This window comes from Panthera leo, chromosome D3 (assembly GCF_018350215.1).
Source record: "Panthera leo isolate Ple1 chromosome D3, P.leo_Ple1_pat1.1, whole genome shotgun sequence".
In the NCBI taxonomy this organism is placed as follows: Eukaryota; Metazoa; Chordata; class Mammalia; order Carnivora; family Felidae; genus Panthera; species Panthera leo.
Window position 1 is genome coordinate 15,406,279 of NC_056690.1, and position 21,508 is coordinate 15,427,786.

The window sequence follows — 21,508 nt, forward strand, 5'->3', positions numbered from 1 at the left end:
GGCACGCTGCGGGCCCTGCAAGGAGGGGGCAGGGCCTCCGGGGCGGGGCCAGGGTGGGTGCCTGGGACAGGGGCGGGGCCAGCCTGAGGACTCTGGTGGGCCGAGGGGGTGTGGCCAGGGTCTGTGGAGCGAGCTGGGGTAGCGTCGAGGCAATGCGGGCCACAGCCGTGGGGCAGGGCCTTTGTCTGGGGGTGGAGCCGACCACTGGAGGCCCAGCACCCTCAGACCCACATGCCAGGCTTTAGTAGACTCTGACCATACCCTGCACCAACTGAGGAGAGGGCAAAAGGATCGTCTGGGTGCCAGAGGGACTTAAGCGGGGGAGAGCACTGAATCTGGAGTGCATTCTTGGCTGTGCCACTTTCCAGATGAGCAGGGAAAGTCTCTTAACTTTCCAAACGCTGTGTTTTCACCCATGAAATATTGAAGGAAATAACTCCCAGGTGTATCACGAAAATGAAATGAAAGGGGGCAAAGAGATGTGAACAAACTTTGTAAACTTAAATGCAGAACACTGAAACCCGAGGCGTGCCATTGCTATTGATTGCATAGACAGACTAGGTGGATACGGTTTCTAACCAGTAAGCTCTTCACAGAGAAAAAGCCATAGAAGAGAAGCCTGAGGTCTGAGTGGACCCAAATTCCTCAGGCCTTGAAACCGGGAGGAGTGGCTGAGAGCTGCCCTAAAACTGGCTCCTGGCAATTGGTTGGGCTCCTCCTCCTGGCCCTCCAAGGGTCAGCTACTCCTTCCAGAGACCCACAGGATGGGGCTGCGGTGGGGTTCGGGTGCCTGGTTCCTCCTCCCCAGAGATGACCTGGAGGAGGAAAAAGAACCTGTGCCCCAAACAATAAAATGGGGTAATGGCATCACCTTCTCAGATATCCCACAGATCACCGTGGTACACAGGGACTCCTATACCCTTGACCAAAGGTGACCAAAGGTGTCCTTGAGGTTGACTTGGAGGGAGACAAAGTGGCATTTCTAAAAGGCTCTCTCGTTTCCTTAGTCGGTCTCAAATAGTCCATCTTGATGAACCCATTCAGTGTTTCCCAAACTTCAGTCACCCAGCAGCATCTTTTGATTCGTCTGTTTAGGAAGTGTACTACTGTTTACTTAATTTCTTCAAATAGATATGCCCTTTCTTAGAGGTCCATACATCTAATTCAAAAGGAATACACCACAGTATACTACAGTAAATGGAAAATCAGCCTCTCTTACCATAAATAGAAGGTTCTGGTAAAAGTAAAAATAGCAAAACAAAACTGCCATTAAAGTCTAGACGTAGATTCCTTCGCCAGCTGGAGGCTCTGAGCCCCCGGCTTGGTTTGTTAAAAAGTGAGGTTATCACTTCTCAAGACACCAGCGCTAGGGCTGAGACCTTGCCCTGGACGGTCTGAGGGCAGCGAGAGGGGCTTAAAAAGAGTGTTTCCGCTAAGGCTAAGGGCCTGGGAAGTGGAAGGCCATGCCGCCCCCCCCCCCCCCCCCGGGGGACCGGGCTGGCGCGGTCCGGGTCGAGGCTGGGCGGAGTCTGGCCCTCGAGCAAGCTCCCTCTGGTCTCCGCAGTGCCCGGAAGCGCCCCATCCCCTACTACCGGCCCAGCCCGTCTTCATCCAGCAGCCTCAGCAGCACCTCCTCCTGGTACAGCGGCAGCAGCGGCCGCTCTGCCAGCCGCAGCTATTCCCGCAGCCGCAGCCGCAGCCGGAGCCGCAGCCGCAGCCGCAGCCGGAGCCGGAGCCGGAGCAGGAGCCGCAGCCGCAGCAGGAGCCGCACCCGGAGCAGGACCCGCACTAGCAGCAGCTCGGGCTCCCGCAGCCCCAGCCTGGGCTCCCGGAGCCGGAGCCGGAGCTACAGCTCAGCAGACAGCTACTCCAGCACGAGGCGCTAAACGAGGGCCCTCCCTTGAGCCGGCTGCCTGGGGGGTGGGGGGCCCTTTCCCTCTGCCGGCCTCCCCCGCTCCCTGCCCACCCTGCCTTCTCCTTGGTGACAGACATTGAGGGCTCCTGGACCCTGTCCTTCCTGCTCTCCTGGGGGGTAGGAAACAAAAGTACAGGGGCTTCGGCCTCTATGTCAAGCTGCTAGGAGCCTCCACCAGCACCACCCTGGGGCTCAACACAGGCCTGGTCATAGGGAGAGAACCATCCTCTATTGGCACAAAAACCCTCCAGGTTTTGTAAGAAGCGATGGCTTCATGACTCCACAGTTTGGGCCTGGCCAGGAAAAACAGTTTTGCTAACCCACTGCTCACAGGATGCATATGGGAGGCTAGGAGTCATTTGTCACACCTGCCCTCATTCTCCTCTCATCCCATCATGTGTGGACCCTCACGGGGTGGGAGGGGATGAGAGGAAACCAAGAGCAGTGAGGCCCAGGAGAGGGTGTTGCGCCTTTCACCTCCCCAAACAGGCCCAAGCAAAGGCCCGGAGGATGCTTGAGGGGGATAGAAGGGGACCTATCTGAGTGGGGAATGTGGATGTTTCAGTTGGTAAGAAGTGTCAGGAGGTAGGAGATGGGTTCTCTGCCTGTGAATATAGCAGCAAAGGGCAAGGGTCATTCTGCCGCTCCCAAGATCTCGGCACAGTCAGGAAGAGCAGTCCAGTAGATTCTAGCAACGGAGAGGCCACCACATGGCTTAGACAGCCTCTTGGCTGTTCACAGGGCCCCTGAACCTCACTGAGAAAAGACACAGTGGACAGTCAGGACAGCTTGGTGTGCAGCCCCACATCCCAAGTTTGCCTCGGCCCCCACTGGCTGGCACCAGCTTAATTCCACAGGACCATCTGCTGAACATTCCCCAGGGCCGTGGCCGGCTGCCAGTCCCCAGCGCCAGCCAGTCTGGCCTTACCCTCCAGTTGGAGCCTGCCTGCCCCCTCCCCACCGCCCAGACTGCCACACCCTGGATCCCACCCAGTGTGGCTGAACCATCTAAACCCGCCCTCAGCCTAAGCTACCCCCTTTGCCTCTCAGGAATGTTGCTGGGATGGGGTATAGTAGCTCAGGTTTTGGGGAAAGACCCAAGTCCAGAGAGTCTGGGGGGACAGGGGCTTGGGAACTCCATGGCTTCCAAGGCTTCCTGTCAGCCAGAGCCCACCTTTATTTCTGCCCTCACCCTGTCTTCCCCCTGCCCAGGGCTGGGCAGCATGGGTAAGCTGATCTCTGACACACAAACACCACCAGCTGCTTCACCCACAGAAGGCACTGAGAACAGGGGTGTGAGGGAGAAGATCCTTAAAATAAACTCCTGGGCACCCCCCTCACCAGCTGACCGGCTTTCCGGAGCCCTGTGGGTGAATGTCAAGTTTGCGGTGGCAACAGCGGCAGGGCAGGGCATGGAGGGAGATAGTGAGGGGGGACAGTCCGCAGCTCTGGATACTGGGGGGTGAGCTAGGGGGAAGCAGGGACCAAACACTCTTCTTCCTTCACACCCCAGGGACAGCATTTGGAAAAAAAAATCCGTTTTCTTGACATCAGTGACCCATCTCCCCGACCCCTCGTCTTTCCCAGTCCATCAGCCCGTGGGGCCAGAAACTGCCCTGCAAACTCCCGCAAGTCCTTCTTCTACCAGGAGAGCAGCGAGAGGTGCCCCAGACAGCATGGGGTGACCTGGCCTTCCCCTGATGCCCTCTGGCCCTGCCCTGGGCCCCACCCGCCAAGACTGACAGATGCCAATGCTGTCACCACAGAAGGCCGGATGGCAGGTGCCTGGGACAGGGGCAGGTGCCCTGGGAGGGCATGTACAGCAACTGTAAATAACCCTCTTCCCTGCCCGGGAAACCAGCCTGGGCTCCAGTCTCCCATCACGGAGACAAAGTCTTCTCCGAGCCGCAGAACCTCTGGAGCCACGGACCCTCCTTAGCAGGACAGCAGGGAGAGAGGCCTGGGAGCCTCCCGTCAGACTGCCTTCAGACAACTCTAGGGGACCATTTTGCCTGGGGCTCCTAGCAAACCTATTATTTATTTTATTTATTTATGTTTATTTATTTATTTATGTGATGATCTCTCTCTCTCTCCCTTGGTTGCCATTAGCAGTATTCAACTATTTATTTATTTATATGGAGAGGTGTGTGTGTGTGTGTGTGTGTGTGTGTGTGGGCAGGGGGCGGGGTGCTTCTGAATTATTTTTGTGCATCTCTTTTTTTCCCTCGTGTCTTTGTGGATGAGATCTGAGAGGCCGGATGTGGCTAGGGATGTTGGCTTTGTTCCCGCAGGTGAGACCCACAGAGCTCTAAGTCCAAACAGCCTGGAATTGGCCTGGGGAGGGGGACACCTCAGACCTAAGGTTCGTTATGTCAGTGAAGTTCAGGCTTGCTCCCCAGCTCCCTGCCCACCAGCTACCTCACTGAGGTATCAGAAAAATGAAAACATCCACAAGGCTTGTGAGCTAAAGGCCTGAAATGATACACTGGAGTCACAGCTCACATGGGGGTTGGAGTCTAAAGTTAGCATAAGCTAAGGTAAAACTTGCAGCCTCAAAATCGTCGGTGTGAGTGCTTTAGGGAGGCACCTGCTGGGAGACAGATGTACTGTATGTCGCCCACTGACAAGGCTTCTTCGTCAGTACTGCAGGAGCTGTCTTGCGTTTGGGGGGCCATGGTGGTTGAACTGGCATCTGGTTTAGCACTGGGATCGAACTTTGAGTGGACAAGGAGAAAGCAGGGCAGGAATTGGGCTGAGGGAGTGGAGAGAAGATGCACATGGGGTCTCACCCTTACTCCAGCGGAGACAATAGTGGGCAGGAGTTGTGGGCAGGATCACTCCGTCTCTGAGCATCCTGGTGGGTTTCGTGTAAATTACACATCCTTCTGCTTCCATTGTAGCTAATTTCTCCGCATGCCCTGAGGCTTTTCCAGGCTGCTCTCTTCCTTCTGCAGGAGGCCCACTGCTTCCTGGAGTGATATCAACCTCCCTAGGAGAGATACACAGACCCAAAGTAGAAGCCTTTTGCTGGGATCTCCTGCTTTCCATCAGGGAAGAGCACAAAGCTATTTCAGAAATTAGAGAACAGAAAAAAAAAAAAAAAAAGACAAGATGAAAGGAGCAGCCGGAAGTTCCCCCAAGAAGGTCATTGAGGGTCACATCAAGCCAGGATCTAGTGGCCTTTCTTTACCAGTCCTGCCCCTCTGACTGGCAGTGTCTTCCTGCTGCTTGCCAGAGAGGCCCCGCCCCCACCCTCTTTCCAAAGTCATCATTCACTGCTTTGAAATTGCCAGATTCTCTGGTCCAGCTTTGAGTTTGGTGAGACTTTTGCAACATCCCTGGTCGTTTCCCTGGCAATGTGACTTTACCCTGCTCTATCCCAACCAAGAAGTACCTCCAGCCAGGGGAAAGTTGCAAGAAGGCTGCTTAAATGCCTCCAGGGGGAAAACCTCTGTCCCTCCCTCTTGCCCAATGTGCTTCTCTAATTACCTTTACATTTCCTTTCTTTTGCATCCAAAATTAAACAGCTTCTTGGGATGCTGGTGACCTTGCTTAACCAAAGGCCCCAGCCACCCCCCGCCACCACCCCAGGCCTCCACATCCCTATTTCTCTGCCTATTTTGCCCACATTACCTTCTGCTTCCAGGGAATGAGACAAATCAGCTGAAATCTGCTGGTGGCGAGCATTCATTTTAAAAGCCAGCATTGGAGGGTGTGACTTGAGGCCCAGAAACATACAGCCCACCTGCAGCCTTTCTGGATGAATGAACCTGGACAGATCGATTCATTCCTCTGGGCCAAAGATTCCCCCTTTGCGAAGTAGGCGAGTTTTTGAGATACAATCCAGAATGTTGACCTGAGGGCTGGGAAATTGTCTAAAGACAGAGTGAGTTCACCAGGACTTAGAAGCAAAAAGGAGAACACCCTCAAACATTTTCAGGAGGTTCTCAATCATTAGAATAAAACGTATGTGAATTCCTTCAATTAAATTAAGAAAAGCTAACTCACTCAAAGCCCTCTCGAGGTCTGACCGCACGCATTCCTATCTCTGTCCCTTCCTTTCTTTGTGAAGGAAAGTCAGTCTTTCAGAAAAACAAAATTGAGATGTTTGAAAGACATAAGGGTCTCAGTCTCAGCCCCCATCATTTCATTAGCTCAGAACCGTCCTCTTTCCCAAAGGCTTTCCTTGAAGAGAGCCAACATTTGGGTACTCCTAAAGGTTCCAAAGCCCTTTTTTTTTTTTAAGTCTCACTCCCATCATGTCTCCTGCTATATTCTTTTCCATGAATATTCACAATCATCTCACAAGCATCTGTCTTGCCTTGCTTGGCTCTCCAGCTAAACCAAAAAGTTTGATTAAAAAACAAACCAGGATTCCTCAAAATGTTCCCTCCTCCATCAGCCAGCTGCATCCAGTTGAGGAACTTCTGCTTAGATACAGTGTCATCAAGCAATGCTTTCCTGAAACCTCTTCCTTGTCATCTCTGCACGCATGAGCCAGTGCTACTGAGACTTGGCATCTCCCCTCTGTCTGTGGCTATTGTTTTGTTTTTTGTATTTATTGAGGGTTTTGGGTTTTGGGTTTTGCATTGTAAATACCATGATGGGGGCCCCCTCATCAGATCATGGCTTATTTAATAATTTATTCCCTATTTATTAAATGGTATTGAGAGAGGAGAGGGACCCCTCTTCCCCTAAATTGCTATTGGAAATCGGTCCATCAATCAGCTCTGGGTGTGGCTGTCTGCAGCAGGGGCATTATCCCCCAGGTAATGAGTGCTAGAATCACCCAGCAAATTGGAATTGACAGAAACGGAGTCTTCAGTCATACAAATTAAACTCAAAAGGAACTAAAACACTGGTTATCTCCGGGAAAACCTCATTTTGATGGAAATTAATTGAGGAATAAAATGCCTGTGCACGAACCAACTTCTATTAAAAAGTCACAACTCCTTGAAAAAAGAGAGAGAGAGAGAGAGAGACAAAATTGTAATTCCTTTTCTCTGGCCAAGAAAAGATATGCCTCATCTTCTAATGAGTTGAGCCAAAGAGACTGGAACAGGATTCCTTTGTGATTCTCTGGCCCGTGTGTGTCTGTCTGGATGAAACGGAGTGGGTCTCAGGCCTCAGTGTTACCATCTGTAAAATGGGATTTGGCCGAAGTGTTCTTGGCAGGGTGGAGGGGAGGGGTTCTAACTCTGATGTCATGAGCTCCAAACTGTCAGGTGTATGGTCCATATGTCTTCTGCCGACTATAGGTTGAAGGATGTCTCCCAAGGAAGGAAATAAAACACGAAGCATGGACTTCATTTGCAGGGTAAGGTTGTAGTAGCTGAGTCCCTCAGTCAAAAATGGGAGGCCTTCTAGTGCTGCCACCTTATATAACTCTTATATCCTGGGTTAAAGAAGCCCTCTCTCTTAGCTTGAACTTCTCTCCAAGCCCAGACATCCAGAGATATCAAAGGAGAGACCAAGAAGGCTTCAGCGTTCGCTGGATTTAATCACTGTTTACGTGTCAGGACATATTTTGTATGGTTGTTCTAACAAGCCAGTGACGTAGGTCATGTTGCCATTTTCCAGATGAGAAACCTGAGGCCTGGGAAGGGGGAGCTGGCATGCCTAAACTCCCTGGAGCTCAGATCCACCTGGCTCTGTGTCCCACTCTCTCGGTGGCTCTTTCTTGCCAGGTGCATGTTTGAGAACTCTCTGCAGGGTCTTTTCTCTCCCAAGTCTTGGCTGCTCGCTCAAGCAGCCATTGGCCAAGGACCTAGCAGGATCCACTATATCAGCCCAGCAGGCTTGGTGCACCCCAAGGCCACCTCTCCACACCGGGGGCTGGAATTCTCATCCGGAAGACCCCAAACAAGGGGACCCGGTACCAGCCTGGCTCGGCCTGAGAAGCCAGCCTCTGCCTGGGACATCCACATCAGAGGGAGGAAGCTCCTGTGTCCTCCAGCATCCTGGGACCCTGTCCTCCACCTAGTGATACCGTGGCCATGGCTTGTTTGATTTCTGGTGTCCACAGCTAAGCATAACCTTTCCGGGGTTTCTGATTTTTCAGCCTGTACGAAACATGTCTCTGTTACAATAAAAGGTCCCATGGTATGGTGTTCTCATATGTGGCCCAGCATCCTCTGTCTATGGGGGGTGCCCAGAAGCAGAGAGGGAGGTAGGGTGGCAGGGAGACGGGGACAGAGAACATCTAAGCAGTACCTGCTGCATGCACACATTGTCACGTTGCTCAACACGTTTCTTTAATCTTCAAAACAAACCTGCAGGCACTGTGTTGCCCTAAGCATTTTACATGCGGTATCTTAGTCATCACAACCCTATGAGGTAGGCATTAGAGTCTCCTTCCTACAAAGAAGGAGACTGAGGCCCCAGAAAAGCAAAGTCACTTGCCCAAGGCCACGGATTCAATGATAGGATCCAGGCAGGCCGACCCCAGATCCCAGACCGTTCACTGCTCTGCCCCACAAGACTTCAGCTCATGCAAAGGGTCATCAGTTCTCTTCGGTAGAAGAATTTTTCTCCCATGCATTAATGGTCAGGAGGAAGTTCAGTGCAGGGCACACATTTGGAGCCCCAAAGATCTGGATTCTAATATAGCCCCTGCCGTTACTAGCTGTGTAGCACTGAACAAGGATGGCACCCTGTTGGGACTTGGTTTGCTCATCTATGAAATGGAAACAACAGTAGCTCCCTCCCTGGGCTGCTGTGGGAATTAAATGGATGGCGGCTCTAAAAAATCATGTGTGTGGGAGGTGCTCAGTGAATGTTAGTGAGCGTGACTACCATTCCCTAAACCGAGACTGAGCCGTGGGAGTGGGGCTCGTGGCGACAGCCATAAGTGGCCAACTGGGAACCGTGGAGTTCCTGCAAGGCCCTGTGGAGGCCTCCAGAAATGTTCTCGGTGTCTGACTTTGGGGTTTCCTGCCGTAGAGAACAGAGGTTGAAAACACCCATGGGGACAGGCAGGTGAGGGAAGGCGGCAGGGTTAGGACTGGGGGGACCCGGGGAATCCAGGACACCATTGCCAGATCGCTAGCTCAGCTCAGGATTGCCAGATCTCCCCATTTCTCGAGAGAATGTGAATTTTTATTTTTCATTATTTTTTAAAATTTTTAGTGTTTATTTATTTTTGAGAGAGAGGGAAAGAGAGAACGAGTGGGGGCGGGGCAGAGAGAGAGGGAGACACAGAATCCAAAGCAAGCTCCAGGCTCCAAGCTGACAGCACAGAGCCCGACGTGGGGCTCGAACTCACAAACCCTGAGATCATGACCTGAGCCGAAGTCGGACGCTTAACTGACTGAGCCACCCAGGTAACCCGAGAATGTGAATTTTTAGACAAAATTTCCTGATTTTCAAAACGTGCGTTAACTCAATCTTTTTTCAAACATTATGCAAAGGCAAAAAAAAAAAAAAAAGTTATGCAAACACACATACGGATAATGTATATCATTCCAGGGGCCAGACAGGTCCCCCGTCCTCAGGAATACAGCCCCTTGTCTACAGCAGAGTGTCTACACCCGACTAGGGTATCAGCTGGGGGAGAAAGAGCAAACAAAATAGGTTACCTACTGTCACCTCCCCTTGTAGCTTGCCCCTCTAGAAATCTCCCTTGAAGATCAATTGGTGGGATGAACCTCGCTGGGGTACATCCATTGCTCTCTGCCACAACCGCCATGACACCACCACACACACATGGATTTCTCTCTTCCCAAACAGGCTGTCGTAAGGCAGCAACCAGAGTCCCCTTATGAGGCTTCACTGATAAGTAATAGTGGTCATAATAATAATAGTTACCTTTTATGGATCGATGATCACGCACGCACCGAACCTTATCAGGCATTACCTTCCTTAATTGTCATAACAACCCTGTTTAGCCCCATTTGACAGATAAGAAAGTTGAGAGTCACAGAGGGAGTGCCACGGAGCCGGTGGGTATTTGAACCTCGGTCTGTGGGCCCCAGGACCGTTTCTGCTGCACCTCTTTACCCCTGAAGGCAGGAGCCCCATAACTCAGAGCTAGCCCTCCGTAAGGGCCCCTGATGAATTTTTCTGGAAAATGTGTCTGCCGGGAAGCTGTCCCTGTGATGCCAGCCATCCCTCAGTGACTCACGGAAGAGGCCTTCACCTTTCCGTGTCCTGCTCTGGCTCCTGGTTGCAGGAATCAGGTGTTCTTCTGGCTAGGCTCTTGGTCTGAAGAGGCCCCCCTCCCCCTCGCAGCCTCCACCGTCCTGGCTGCTAGAGAGGGAGAGCGGCTTCTGGAGATGGCTCTCTTTCAGGCCAGATTAGCAGCTGCCCAGGGGTGCAGCCGAGGTAGCATGCAGCCAGCACCCTTAGCGTCTGCAGTCCCAGGGACACACACAGCCCCCCCTCATGGTGAAGGCCGTGAGACAAACAGGGGTTCTGGAGGACATCAGAAGATCCAACTTCCCAAGAGGCAGGGGCCAGGGAGTCTTGTGACCTAAGCAAATCAAGCCCCTCTCTGAGTGCTATAGTTATTTCACCTGAAGAAATTGGGTCAGACCAGTGGTTCTTAATGCTGGCTACACATCAGAATGAGCTGTGAACTTTACAAAGCCACCCACACTTGAGTCCCACCCACTCCCAATAAGAAGAATTGCTTGGGGCGCCTGGGTGGCTCAGTCTGTTAAGCATCCGACTTCGGCTCAGGTCATGATTTCATGGTTCCTGGGTTCGAGCCCTGCGTTGGGTTCTGTGCTGACAGCTCAGAGCCTGGAGCCTGCTTTGGATTCTGTGTCTCCCTCTCTGCCCTTCCTCCACTCACACTCTGTCTCTCTCACTGTCAAAAACAAACATTTAAAAAGAAAAGAATTGCTGAGGGTAGGTGCCAGGCAGTGGTGTTTTTTAAAATGTTTAGGGGCACCTGGGTGGCTCAGTCGGTTAAGCGGCCGACTTCGGCTCAGGTCGTGATCTCGCGGTCCGTGAGTTCGAGCCCCGCATCGGGCTCTGTGCTGACAGCTCAGAGCCTGGAGCCTGTTTCGGATTCTGTGTCTGGAGCCTGTTTCGGATTCTGTGTCTCCCTCTCTCTGACCCTCCCCTGTTCATGCTCTGTCTCTCCCTGTCTCAAAAAAAAAATAAATAAAACGTTAAAAAAATAAAATATTTATTTTGAGAGAAAGAGAGAGAAGGGAGAGAATCTTAAGCAGTCTCTGTGCTGTCAGCACAGAGCCCTACATGGAGGCTCGAACCCACAAACCGTGAGATCATAACCTAAGCCAAAATCAAGAGTCAGGTGCTTACCCGACTGAGCCACCCAGGCGTCTCAAGGTAGCAGTGTTTTTAAAGGCTTCCTAGGTCATGCAGATATGAAACCAGGATTGGGAACCGCTGAATTACATGGCATGTTAAATGTCACCTTAAATTCTCAGGTGTGGTATCAGAGGTGTGGCGTGTTACAAGCCGCCACAAAGGTATTGATAACGCCAGCAACAACGCCACCCAACACTTACCTAAGACCCACTGTGTGCCGGGCATGATTCCAAGCACTTCACATATATCAACATAAATTACATTATTTCATCCTCACGGGGTCCTTAGGAGGCAGGTACTATTTTGATGCTGATTTTACAGATGCAGGAATCTGAGGCACAGACCGGGTGCCCCACTAACATAGCTAGTCAGGGGGTGCACCGCTGGACCCCAGGATGTGGGTAAGTTCAAAGGGACTCCTCAAGCAGCCTAGGAGGTTCAAGGAAGGCATCGCAGGAAAACTGACTGATGGCCCGGGAAATGAGCAGAGTGGGTCAGGCCAGGAAAGGGAACTCAAGAAAGGGGAGGAGGACAGGGGATCCCAGGCTCTTGTGTGTACACACAAGTGCGTGTGTACAGGACCAGAGCAATGACTTCCACCTGCCAAAAGTAGGCTCTTGGTCCCCCGCCTACCCTGGGCACTCCTTCCACAATTCTATGTAACTGGTTTACTTGTTCACGTCTTCATTGCCCATCTCCAAAAGGACAGAAGCCTTGTCTGCTGCCTCAGTCATCTCCCCCCTCCCCGCCCCCCCTACCCCCCCATCCCTGTGTGCCCAGCAGGGGCAGCTGTCAAATGATTAAATCTGCTGGGTTACCAGCTCTGCTTCCCTCCAAGTCCCATGCATTTTTGAGCTGGTTGATTTTTACTTTAGGTCGAGGTTGGGGAGTATGGTTAGGAGACTCTGGCAAAGCAGTGATATGTCCCACACAGGGACCCTAAGGATCTCTCACGCACACATTCTTCCAACGAGGGGCTGTGTCCCTCCCTGGAAGTGAGAGAAGGCAGCGTGGGGATGAGGCAGACACACGTGAGCACCTACTATTCACCCAGCACTGAGTGTAGTCCCTAGGATAAGAGGATGGTGTGATCTTTAGAAGGCAGTGTCTGAGAGCAAGCACTTGGGAGTCAGAAGACCTGGGTTTGAACCTGACTGCTGCTTCCTAGCTGTGTGTCTGTGTGTAAGTGGCTTCACCTCTCTGAGCCTCAGGCTCCTCATCTTTCCAGTGGGGATACGAAAAGTATCAATCTCATAAGGGTCTCATGAAGATTAGCCAAGGTGGTAAAAGGTAAAGCACAGGTGATACACTTTGCCCAGCACCTGAGTTAGTATCATTGTTGCTGATACCAAAAAGGGGGGGGGGGGGGGTAGGCTCAGTTGCCCAGGTGAGCTCATAAGTTTCTGAAAGGGTTTCAGGTCACCTTGGCAAAAGTCCAACAGCCTCTCCTCTCACCTTTCATCACCTCAAATACCAAATTCTCAAGAGAGGCACTCCCAGCCGCCGCCCTCCATGAGTATCTTCTCTCAGAAGAATCTAGAGTCTCCTAAGTAAGAACTTGGCGATCTCCCCGGGTATATCTCCACCCTGATATTTGATCATCTTCAGAGTAATTATTTTTTTTAATGCTTATTTATTTGGGGGGAGGGTACAGAAGATCCAAAGCAAGCTCTGTGCTGACAGCAGCAACCCAATGCGGGGCTGGAACTCATGAACCGTGAGATTGTGACCTGAGCTGAAGTCGGATGCTCAACCAACAGAGCCACCCAGGTGCCCCTCAACCAGATTAATTCTAACATCAATCTAGAGGGAAGACACGGGGCACCGTTCAGCCGTTTCCTCCCACAGCCACAGGGTTTCCACTGCCTCTGAATCCTGGCTCTAACACACGCTATATCATGGCCCACCAGTGATGAGATGACTCACAGCAGTTTTTCTTTGGGTCTTTTTTGACTCATTGCCAGTGAAACTAGTCAAATGCTTTCTCAAGGTGTAACACTGGGTCCCTTTGACAATCTGCTCTCAAATCTAAACCCCAAATAAACAACACCAATCACATCGAATATATTCATGTTGCCAAATGGAAAGGGGTTGGAACAGGTACACACACGCGCACACACAGTTTGTTTTTTTCCTTCACTTTGAAGCCCATTTCTAGCTTAAGGCTCCATGACCTCCCGTTCTTGGGCTTCAGAGAATCTGTGAATCCTTTGAAATCACGGGCAAACTTTTAATGTATGAAAATACCAGCATTTAGGTGCAGAGAAGCACATATTCCCCACTATTTTCCAGAGGAGCCCAACTTGAAGCCTTTAGGATGCTTCAGCAAAATCTGTCGTTACTCTCGTGGGTATGGCAGTTTCTAGTTGCCACCCAGCAGTCACTTACCTTCTATCCACGGTAGTAAAACCCCTGTTTTAACGAGCTTCATAGCCACCCAGAATAAAGACTGCATTTCCCGATGTTCCTTGCAGCTGCTATAGGCACGTGACTAATTTGGGCCAATGAGATACAGGCAGAATTTCCTCACATTTCAATAAAAGAAATTGTTATATGCTTCTCCCCTTCTTCTTCACCCCTTTTTTCTTCCTGCTGGCTGGAATGTAGACGTGATGTCTGGAACTCAAGTGGCTCCCTGGTCCATGAGGTGGCTTTGGGAAGTGAGCCCATATAAACAGAGCAAGAAGACGGAAGATTCCCAGTCTCTGAGGGCTTTGCAGAACAGGGGTAGCATGTCAGTAACAAGACAGAATGTCTCCAAGCTTTAATATTAAGAAGAAATAAATTTCTCTTCTCTTTCGGCCACGGTTATTTTGAGCCTCTGTTGTTCACAGCTAAGATGAATCTTAATTCATACTCAGGGTGAGGCTAAGAGAGTGCTCAGAAGGAGGTATCTTGTTTATCCTTGTCCTTCTCTATACGTCCTCCTCATCTCCTCCAACCTTCCTCCCCTCCCAGCACAAACCGTGAGAACCCTTTCAGGCCAAACCCTCCGAGGAGCTGTCATTCCCAGACCTAAAAACAACACAAAACAAACTTTCCAAAGCAGTTGCCTGGTGTCATGTCACCAACTGGTCAAACCAGCTCCTGCTCTGACCTCAGAGATGGAAACGGGGGGCCTCAAGATCACAGGCTCTCCAGCTCTCCCTCCCTCCAAGGATCTCAGAGCCACCCCTCTGCATTAGTGCCTCCAATGGCACTCTACCTAAAGGTCTCAAACTGAGAGGAATAGGTACCACTTTTCCAGCAAAGGCTCTTGGCAGAGAAGCAGATAGACTGGTTTATTAGAATGATATTCACATTGAGGAAGTTCTTTTGAAGCAATACCAACAACCACAAAAACGCAGAATTTGGAGGTCGATCCATCAGAATTGTCTGCATCATGATGGAGCAAACAAACAAATCCAAAATTTCAGTCTTAAGGGAAGAAAGGTTCGTCTGTCCGCCATGTCCATTGTGGACCAGCAGGGACACCCTACCCATCAGAGATGTTGGTGACCATAGTGCAGAAGGAAGGGAAATCACCCAAGGGTCCTCCCGTCATGGAGCGGAGGTCTCCCATGGGTTACTCACATGCTTGGAACTGACGGTGACAGATATCACCTCTGCTCACCACTCATTGGCCACAACTAGTTACATGGCTCTTACCAACCACAATGGCATCAGGAACTGTGTTGCTTCCTATCACATGCCCTGAATTTTACTGAATCCCAACTACATGCTGGGTACTGTTCTAGGTGCCCATGACACAGCCCTAAACAATCAGACCACAGTCCCTACCCTCGGCCCCCACGGAGCTTAGGTTCTAATGGGAGGGGCAGACAACAATCAAGGCCTAAAATGTAACTCAGTTCGCAGCCGGCGCTATGAAGAAAAACCAGCTGATGTAAGAGAACATGACTTCAGATCAAATGGTTGGAGAAGGTTTCTCTGAGTAGGTGAAATTTGAGTAGAGACACAAATGAAGTGAGAGACCAGTCCTAAGGAAATCTGGGGGAACAGTGTCATAGGCAGTGGGAACGGCACGAGGGAAGTCCTCAGACAGGAATATGTGTGGCTCTTCTGTCCAAAGGACAGAAAGAAGGCCACCAAGACTCCAGCACAGTGAGCAAGGGGTGGATGACAGCAGGGAATCAGATCAGAAAGGTAGCCAGGAGCCTCAATTTGCTTCATGAAACTTTTGTAGCATCTAAAATTGTTTTAACTGTTGACTGATGATTTGCTTATCGATAGGCGTGAGAACACAGACTTGTGTCTCATGTCTAGCCCCTAGTCTAGTGCTTTGCACGTAAGAACTTAGTAAATATGTGATGAATCAATACATGAGTAAATGAATGAATGGAGTCTCCCCACTCCCCTGTGTCTGCTCCTCCGCACATGGTCAACGATCACCATCACCATCTCGCGGTTGCCCGTGTCTTACAACCAGACGGGGAGTCTGATGTGCCCTCTCCTCTCCTCCAGTCCAATCCCTCAGCCAAAATGTTTCTGCTTCTTTAATACATCATGGATTATGTCCACCCTCTATCTCTCCTCAGCCAACAACCCAACCCAAGCCACCATCTTCCCAGGACCCTACAACAGCCTCTTCTCTGGTCTCCCTGGAGTTTTGTCCCCCAGTGCCCTCTCCACAAGTAGCAGGTGATTTTCCTAGAACTCATCATACCACTCTCCTTCTCCAAATAGTTCAGTGGGTCCTCAAAATGCTCAGGACAAAGCCTAACTCTTAAACGGGGTCCAGAAGGCCCTACATCATCTGGCCCATGTCCACCTCCCCAACCATTTCCCCCCTCATGATCCATGCCAATTACCCAGTGAGATAGGTAGGTACTTCTGACATCCCCCTTTTACAGATGACAAGGCAGAGGTTCAGAGAGGCTAGGCCACTGGCCCAGAGCAGCCGATCTGGGTCTGTTCAGGTTCCTACCCCCAGGCTTCACTATCTTTCTTAAGCAGTTAAGTACCAACACTGTTACTTCTTTAAAAAAACAAAAAACAAAAAGCCTGGTTAGTTGAGATACTATTTCCCCCGGCTGCAGAATGACTATTTGGGCTGTGAAAGGGGATTTCAAAAGCCCTGATAAAGGCCCAGGAATAAGTAGAGGTTCCCTGAGAGCCCTTGGCTAGGGACGTCCCTCTTTGAAGATGGGTGGAGAGGGGGTTGCGTGAAGCCTCTCCTCCCACAGCTGACCCCTGACTCCCTTCTCCCAGGGACATATGCAGCTAAGAGGAGCTCCCATTGAGTCCACTGAGCCCTTGGCTCCGAGAAGCTTTCACACTGGTAACACATAACGATCTCTCTGGTTGACACAGAGATGGCTTGTCCCAGGCAGCCACCAGGCTTCCAAATGTCAGTGGGTTCCTGGTGTCACTTGTTCTACTGAGAACGTCTGGAAGGGCCCAAAGAAGTTTCCAGAGAAGGAGGCCCAACGAGAAGGTGGAGGGAGAGGTGGGCTGGTGAACTGTGGTCTTTCGGGTCCCTTATGGGTTTGGACAGCGCTTGCTCTGGCCATTCAGTGGGGACCACATAGCATAGCCCACTGGACAGCGAAGCATACAGGCTTAGCAATCAGCACACATCTGCCTCTGTGCCTTCAGTTTTCAACAGAAAACGGGGTTAACAATATACTACTATCTCATAGGGTTGTCATAAGGAATGACAGAGGTAAGGTAGGGTCTTTAGTGGAGCTTGGCATGTAAGAGTTCTCCAGCAATGGTGGAGATCATTACTATTTTGTTGTTTGGGGAGCTGTTATCCACAGGCTCATGTGGTGGTGCGGAGCACGGACTCTGGAGCCAGACTGCCTGGATTTGAGTATCAGCTCTGCTACTTTGTAGCTGTGTGAGTTCGTGCGAGTAATTTAACCTCTCTGTGCCTCAATATTGGTGCCTCAATATTGTCGTCTGTGAACAGGGATAATAATACCTATCTTAAAGCAATTTGGATGAGGATTAAATAAATCAGTTTATGCAAAAGACAACTATTACAAAATGTTAAATAAGTATTATTATTATTATTACTTGCAGAAGTGGTCAGAGGAAGCGATCCCTGTGTTCTGTATAGAGCGTGTTTGTGAGACTTGTCATGCATTTCTGCCCAGAGCCACACATACACCGTCATGGGGGGCTTAGTTGGCTTGTGCTCCGTATCTGGCCTCGGGATCAGAATTGGCCCTTCTGTTCCTGACGCCAAGGGGGATTAACTTGCCTCACCTTCTCGAGCCAGACCAGGCTGGTCCCCTGGAATGGATCAGGGCGGGAAGAGAAACGTGCACAGGCCCAGGCTCCTAAGATTGTGAGATAGGATAAGAGACACAGAGAAAAAACCCAGCTTGCTCAGGACTGCACTTAGGCAAACTTCATGACTAACCAGAGATCACACATGGGTAGTGTATATATTGCCCTGGCGGGAATAGTCGGAAGCCTCACCCGAGGGGAGGACATTCGGCCCAGGACCCTCAGTCGGGACTCCAGCGGGGGCTGTTCACCGAGGGGCTCCCCCAGCCAGAGGTTGGATGTTGCAAGTACCTGATGTGATGTGTTAACCCTTCCCTGTTCTTCTCTATACTCTCCCCCTCTTTATGTTTACTCGAATTATTTAATTCCATATATTCCCTTTCCCGTATAATTAATAAAACTTTCCTCCACAAAACAGAAAGCGTGGCTATCGTGAATTACTGTTATTCAGAACATTCTGGAAAGAATTTTGGACATAATAGTAACAGGAAGCTAGAGCTGAATAAATAAGCATTAGCTGTGTAGGATTATGAGGGCATTGACTTGGGTAGGGAGGGACCACGTGGGTTGTTTATTTATTTCATTTATTAATCATCTTGTTTTTGCCCGGGCATTTGGCCAAGGAAAGAGCACGGGGCTTGAAGTTCAGACACAGCTGGGTTTAGAACCCACAAGCTGGTGGCCTTGGACAAGTTCCCTCCTGTGCTGAACCTCAGTGTCCTCATCTGTCAGATGGAGATGATGATGGTATGAACTTCTGGGAGGGGGGCTGTGGTGAGGAATAAATAAATAGCACGCTTGGAAAGCATTCCACTGGGTGCTGGCACCTTCTAGGCACTCTGGAAATTTTAGCCCTATTCTAATGCTGTTATTGCGTACAGGGTCTGCCACATGTGAGCCAGGCAATTGTGACACGGGGTCACTAACGGGACATCACCTGCTTGGCAAGACCTGCCGAGCTCCTACAACGCACCAGGCACCCTTCCAGGCACCGGGGATGCTGCTGCGAGCAAGACACCCGAGGGTCCTGCCCCCGTGGAGCCGAATGTGCTGGAAATTCCATCGGGGGTCTGAGAAAGGGAATGGAAAAAGACACGAGCATACACCTCTCCTATTTGCTGCAGGTGTGCTGGGCTCCTGGGGCGTCCAACGGAGGGAACTCTGACGTGGGTCTTTCTCCATCTGGAGCCTGAATGCGGCAGGCCGCCAGGATCTGCGCCCACGCCTGGTGTGAGCTTAGAACGGAAGGGCCAATTCTGATCCCGAGGTGGGTCTGTGAGCTCCAGACCCCTATAACTGTAGAGAAAACACTAAGCAAAAATGACATCCAGAAAGCCAGGCCTTTGAGGGAGCCACAGGGCACCCCCCCTGCAGGCCCTACAGACCCAACCCCCTGTAGAGTTAGGGCTCAGGGGTGGTGAGGCTGGGTGGGACGGTGTGGGGGGGCGGCTGGAAATACCTAGGGGAGGACGGAACGTGCAGTCTTGCTGCCATGGAAAGGCAGCACAGGAAGAGCACAGAATTGTGTCTGCGTCCTGGCACTTCCCCTGTGACTTGAGGCAGCTACTGCTCCTTCCTGGGCCCCTGTTTCCGGGCTGCAGGGTGATGTCACCCTCCCCCTGGGCTGTTTGAGAATGAACTGCAGTCCTTCCCATGTGAAAGCTCTAAGAGGAAAGTAGCCAAGAAAACACTTGTTCTGGGACCCGGGGTCGAATATTGCCCCCAACCCCTGCCCCAATACTCACACACGTGTACGCACACACACACACACACACACACAGTCCACAGGGTCTTTCCTTCCCAGAGAGAGCCAGCCTGGGGGCCCCCTCCCCTACCTGGCTTCTCCTGGTCCTGGCCCCATGTTTTCATCTGGCTGATGACAGCCTGTAGGGCTTACTGACTCCTCTCCAGGAGGCTAGGTCAGCAGGATGAGCAGCTGCCTCCCTCCTCAGCTTCCCAAAACGGAAGGCTGGCCTGACCCAGAAACGTAGTGAGAATCTGGGGGCGGGGGCTGGGGGAGGGAGCACATACAGCAGGCATGTGGGAGGATCACTGGACAAGACCAGGGGTTCCCAAGTCCCACTGTGTGGCCTTCGGCAAGGGGCTTCACCTGTCTGAGCCATGAGGGTCCACTGAGGTGATGAATAAAGTGCTGGGCACATGGTCTGGTACACAGTCAGTGCTCAGTTAAATGTAAGCCATGACGGTGATTATAAACCATAGTACAGCAGAGGGGTCAAGAGCCAAACTGCCTAGGTTCGAATCCCAGCTCTGCCACTTAACTGGGTGTGTAGACAAGGGTGAGTCGTGCAATCTCACTGAGCCTTGGTTCTCTCAGCAATAAAATGGGGATCATAAAAGTCCTTTCCTTATAGGGCTATAGGGGGATCGCATGTGTTAATATACATAAATTTTAAGTGCTTAGAACAGAACCTGGAGCGTGGAAAGTGCTGGATAAATGCTAATGTTTGCTATTTCTGTTTTCTAGCTGCACACCCTCCCTCCTCTCCTGCTGGCAGCATCCTTGAAATGAGAAGGTGGATGAAGGCTCTTGTGGGAAGGAGGCCTAGAGAGGAAGGAGTAGGAGGGTCTTCTAGAACACACCCATCAGCAGACTCACCCATAAATAAACACATAAACACACTAAGCGCTCCACCCGCTCAAATCCACACACGAACGGCTGGGGACCAAGCCACCCACCCAGAAACCTCACCCTGGCCCCGGCCCAGGTCCCAGGCAGCTCCGGCTTTCTTCTCTGGGTCACACAGTGATTCTCCCCGTTCTGGCCTCAGAGCCAGCCAGCCAGCCTCGCCCCTGCTGTAATTATAGGTGCGCTGAGGCTTCTGTGCCCGGCCATGACGTCAGCCTCAAGCTTCTAGCCTGATGATCTCACCAGAGTCAAGTGGGGACCCAGTCACTCGGGATGGGGGAGCGGGGGCACCTCAGCCTTCCTCTCTCTGCTAGTGGGGGAAGGAGGGTGGGGTCTCTACCAGTCAGCTCAGCACAGACCCTGGTCCCCCCCACCCCAAGCCCTGTCACCTGGCAGCTGTGTGCATACCTGCAAAATGGGGGTGGTGATAACATCCCCGATGTTGTGACGGTTCAACGGGTTGGCACGTGCTCGCCACAGAAGCATAAGAGGAGGCCAAAAATGATGGTAACTGTTGCTCTCCATAGTATTATTTTTAGCAAACGGCCTCATGCAGGCACTGCTGAACATCAAAACGATTTCTCAACCAATGACTCATGGAATTCCTTAACACCCCCACCCCACCCCACCCCACCCCACCCCAGGAGGAAGGCAGGGCTGAGACCCTGAAGCCCACGGGGGAGGGAGGGAGGTGGGGGAGAAGGGCATGCCCAACTGCCCACCTGTTGTTGGGGACAGATCAAAGTCAGAACGCAAGCTCAAGGGGCTGTTAGGTAGAAGGACGGTTTACAAATTCATTCTCCAAGCTATGGGGGAGGGGCAGGGAAGTCTAGAACAGGTCCTCTGTGGGCTCCCTGTGTCAGACCAGACCGCCTGCCCGGGTACAGCACCTTCTGATAATTATCATTATTAACAGTCATGCGGGGCTCCCATTGGCTAACACTTCCTGTGATAGTTTCCTCATCTGTAAAATGGGGACGGTGGCACTCCCCTTACCTCCCGGGATTGGTGGTGCCATTGAAGCCGGTTTAATATTTGGAAAGCACTTAGAACAGGACCCAGCATACAGCAGCAGGCATCATGCAATGGAGAACTCCAAACTGAATATGCGAAAGTGTCAGTCTGCTAAATGTTTAAGGATGGTTACCTCATGTGTTCCTCATGACACATCCATGCAGTGGCAGGCTACTATGGGGTCCATTTTACAGCTGGGAAAACTGACAGCTCACAGGTGGCTGGGGAATAATGTTACTGCTCTCAGAGGACACTGAAGGCAAGTGTCCACGCCGGGTTGTAAGTGGGCATTGTGGCCCAAAGCCACCTGCCTTCAAATGCACTGGGCTCCCAACCCTCTCCCCTCCTTCTGCAGGAGGCAGCAGGCTCTGGGGAAGGTATTACCGAGGGTGACCTGAGCCGTCAGCAGGCAG

General features: G+C 51.5%; 1 protein-coding gene across 1 annotated transcript in view; it reads left to right on the plus strand.

Annotated features, from left to right (window-relative positions):
• Positions 1 to 1,969, plus strand: part of SRRM4 (serine/arginine repetitive matrix 4) — a 149,037-nt gene extending 147,068 nt beyond the window's left edge. Inside the window, exon 13 of the mRNA XM_042910271.1 lies at positions 1,565 to 1,969. Within this exon, the coding sequence (XP_042766205.1) occupies positions 1,565 to 1,886 (322 nt within the window). The 3' untranslated portion in view covers positions 1,887 to 1,969. The remainder of the gene's footprint in view (positions 1 to 1,564) is intronic.
• The last annotated feature ends 19,539 nt before the right edge of the window (positions 1,970 to 21,508 follow it).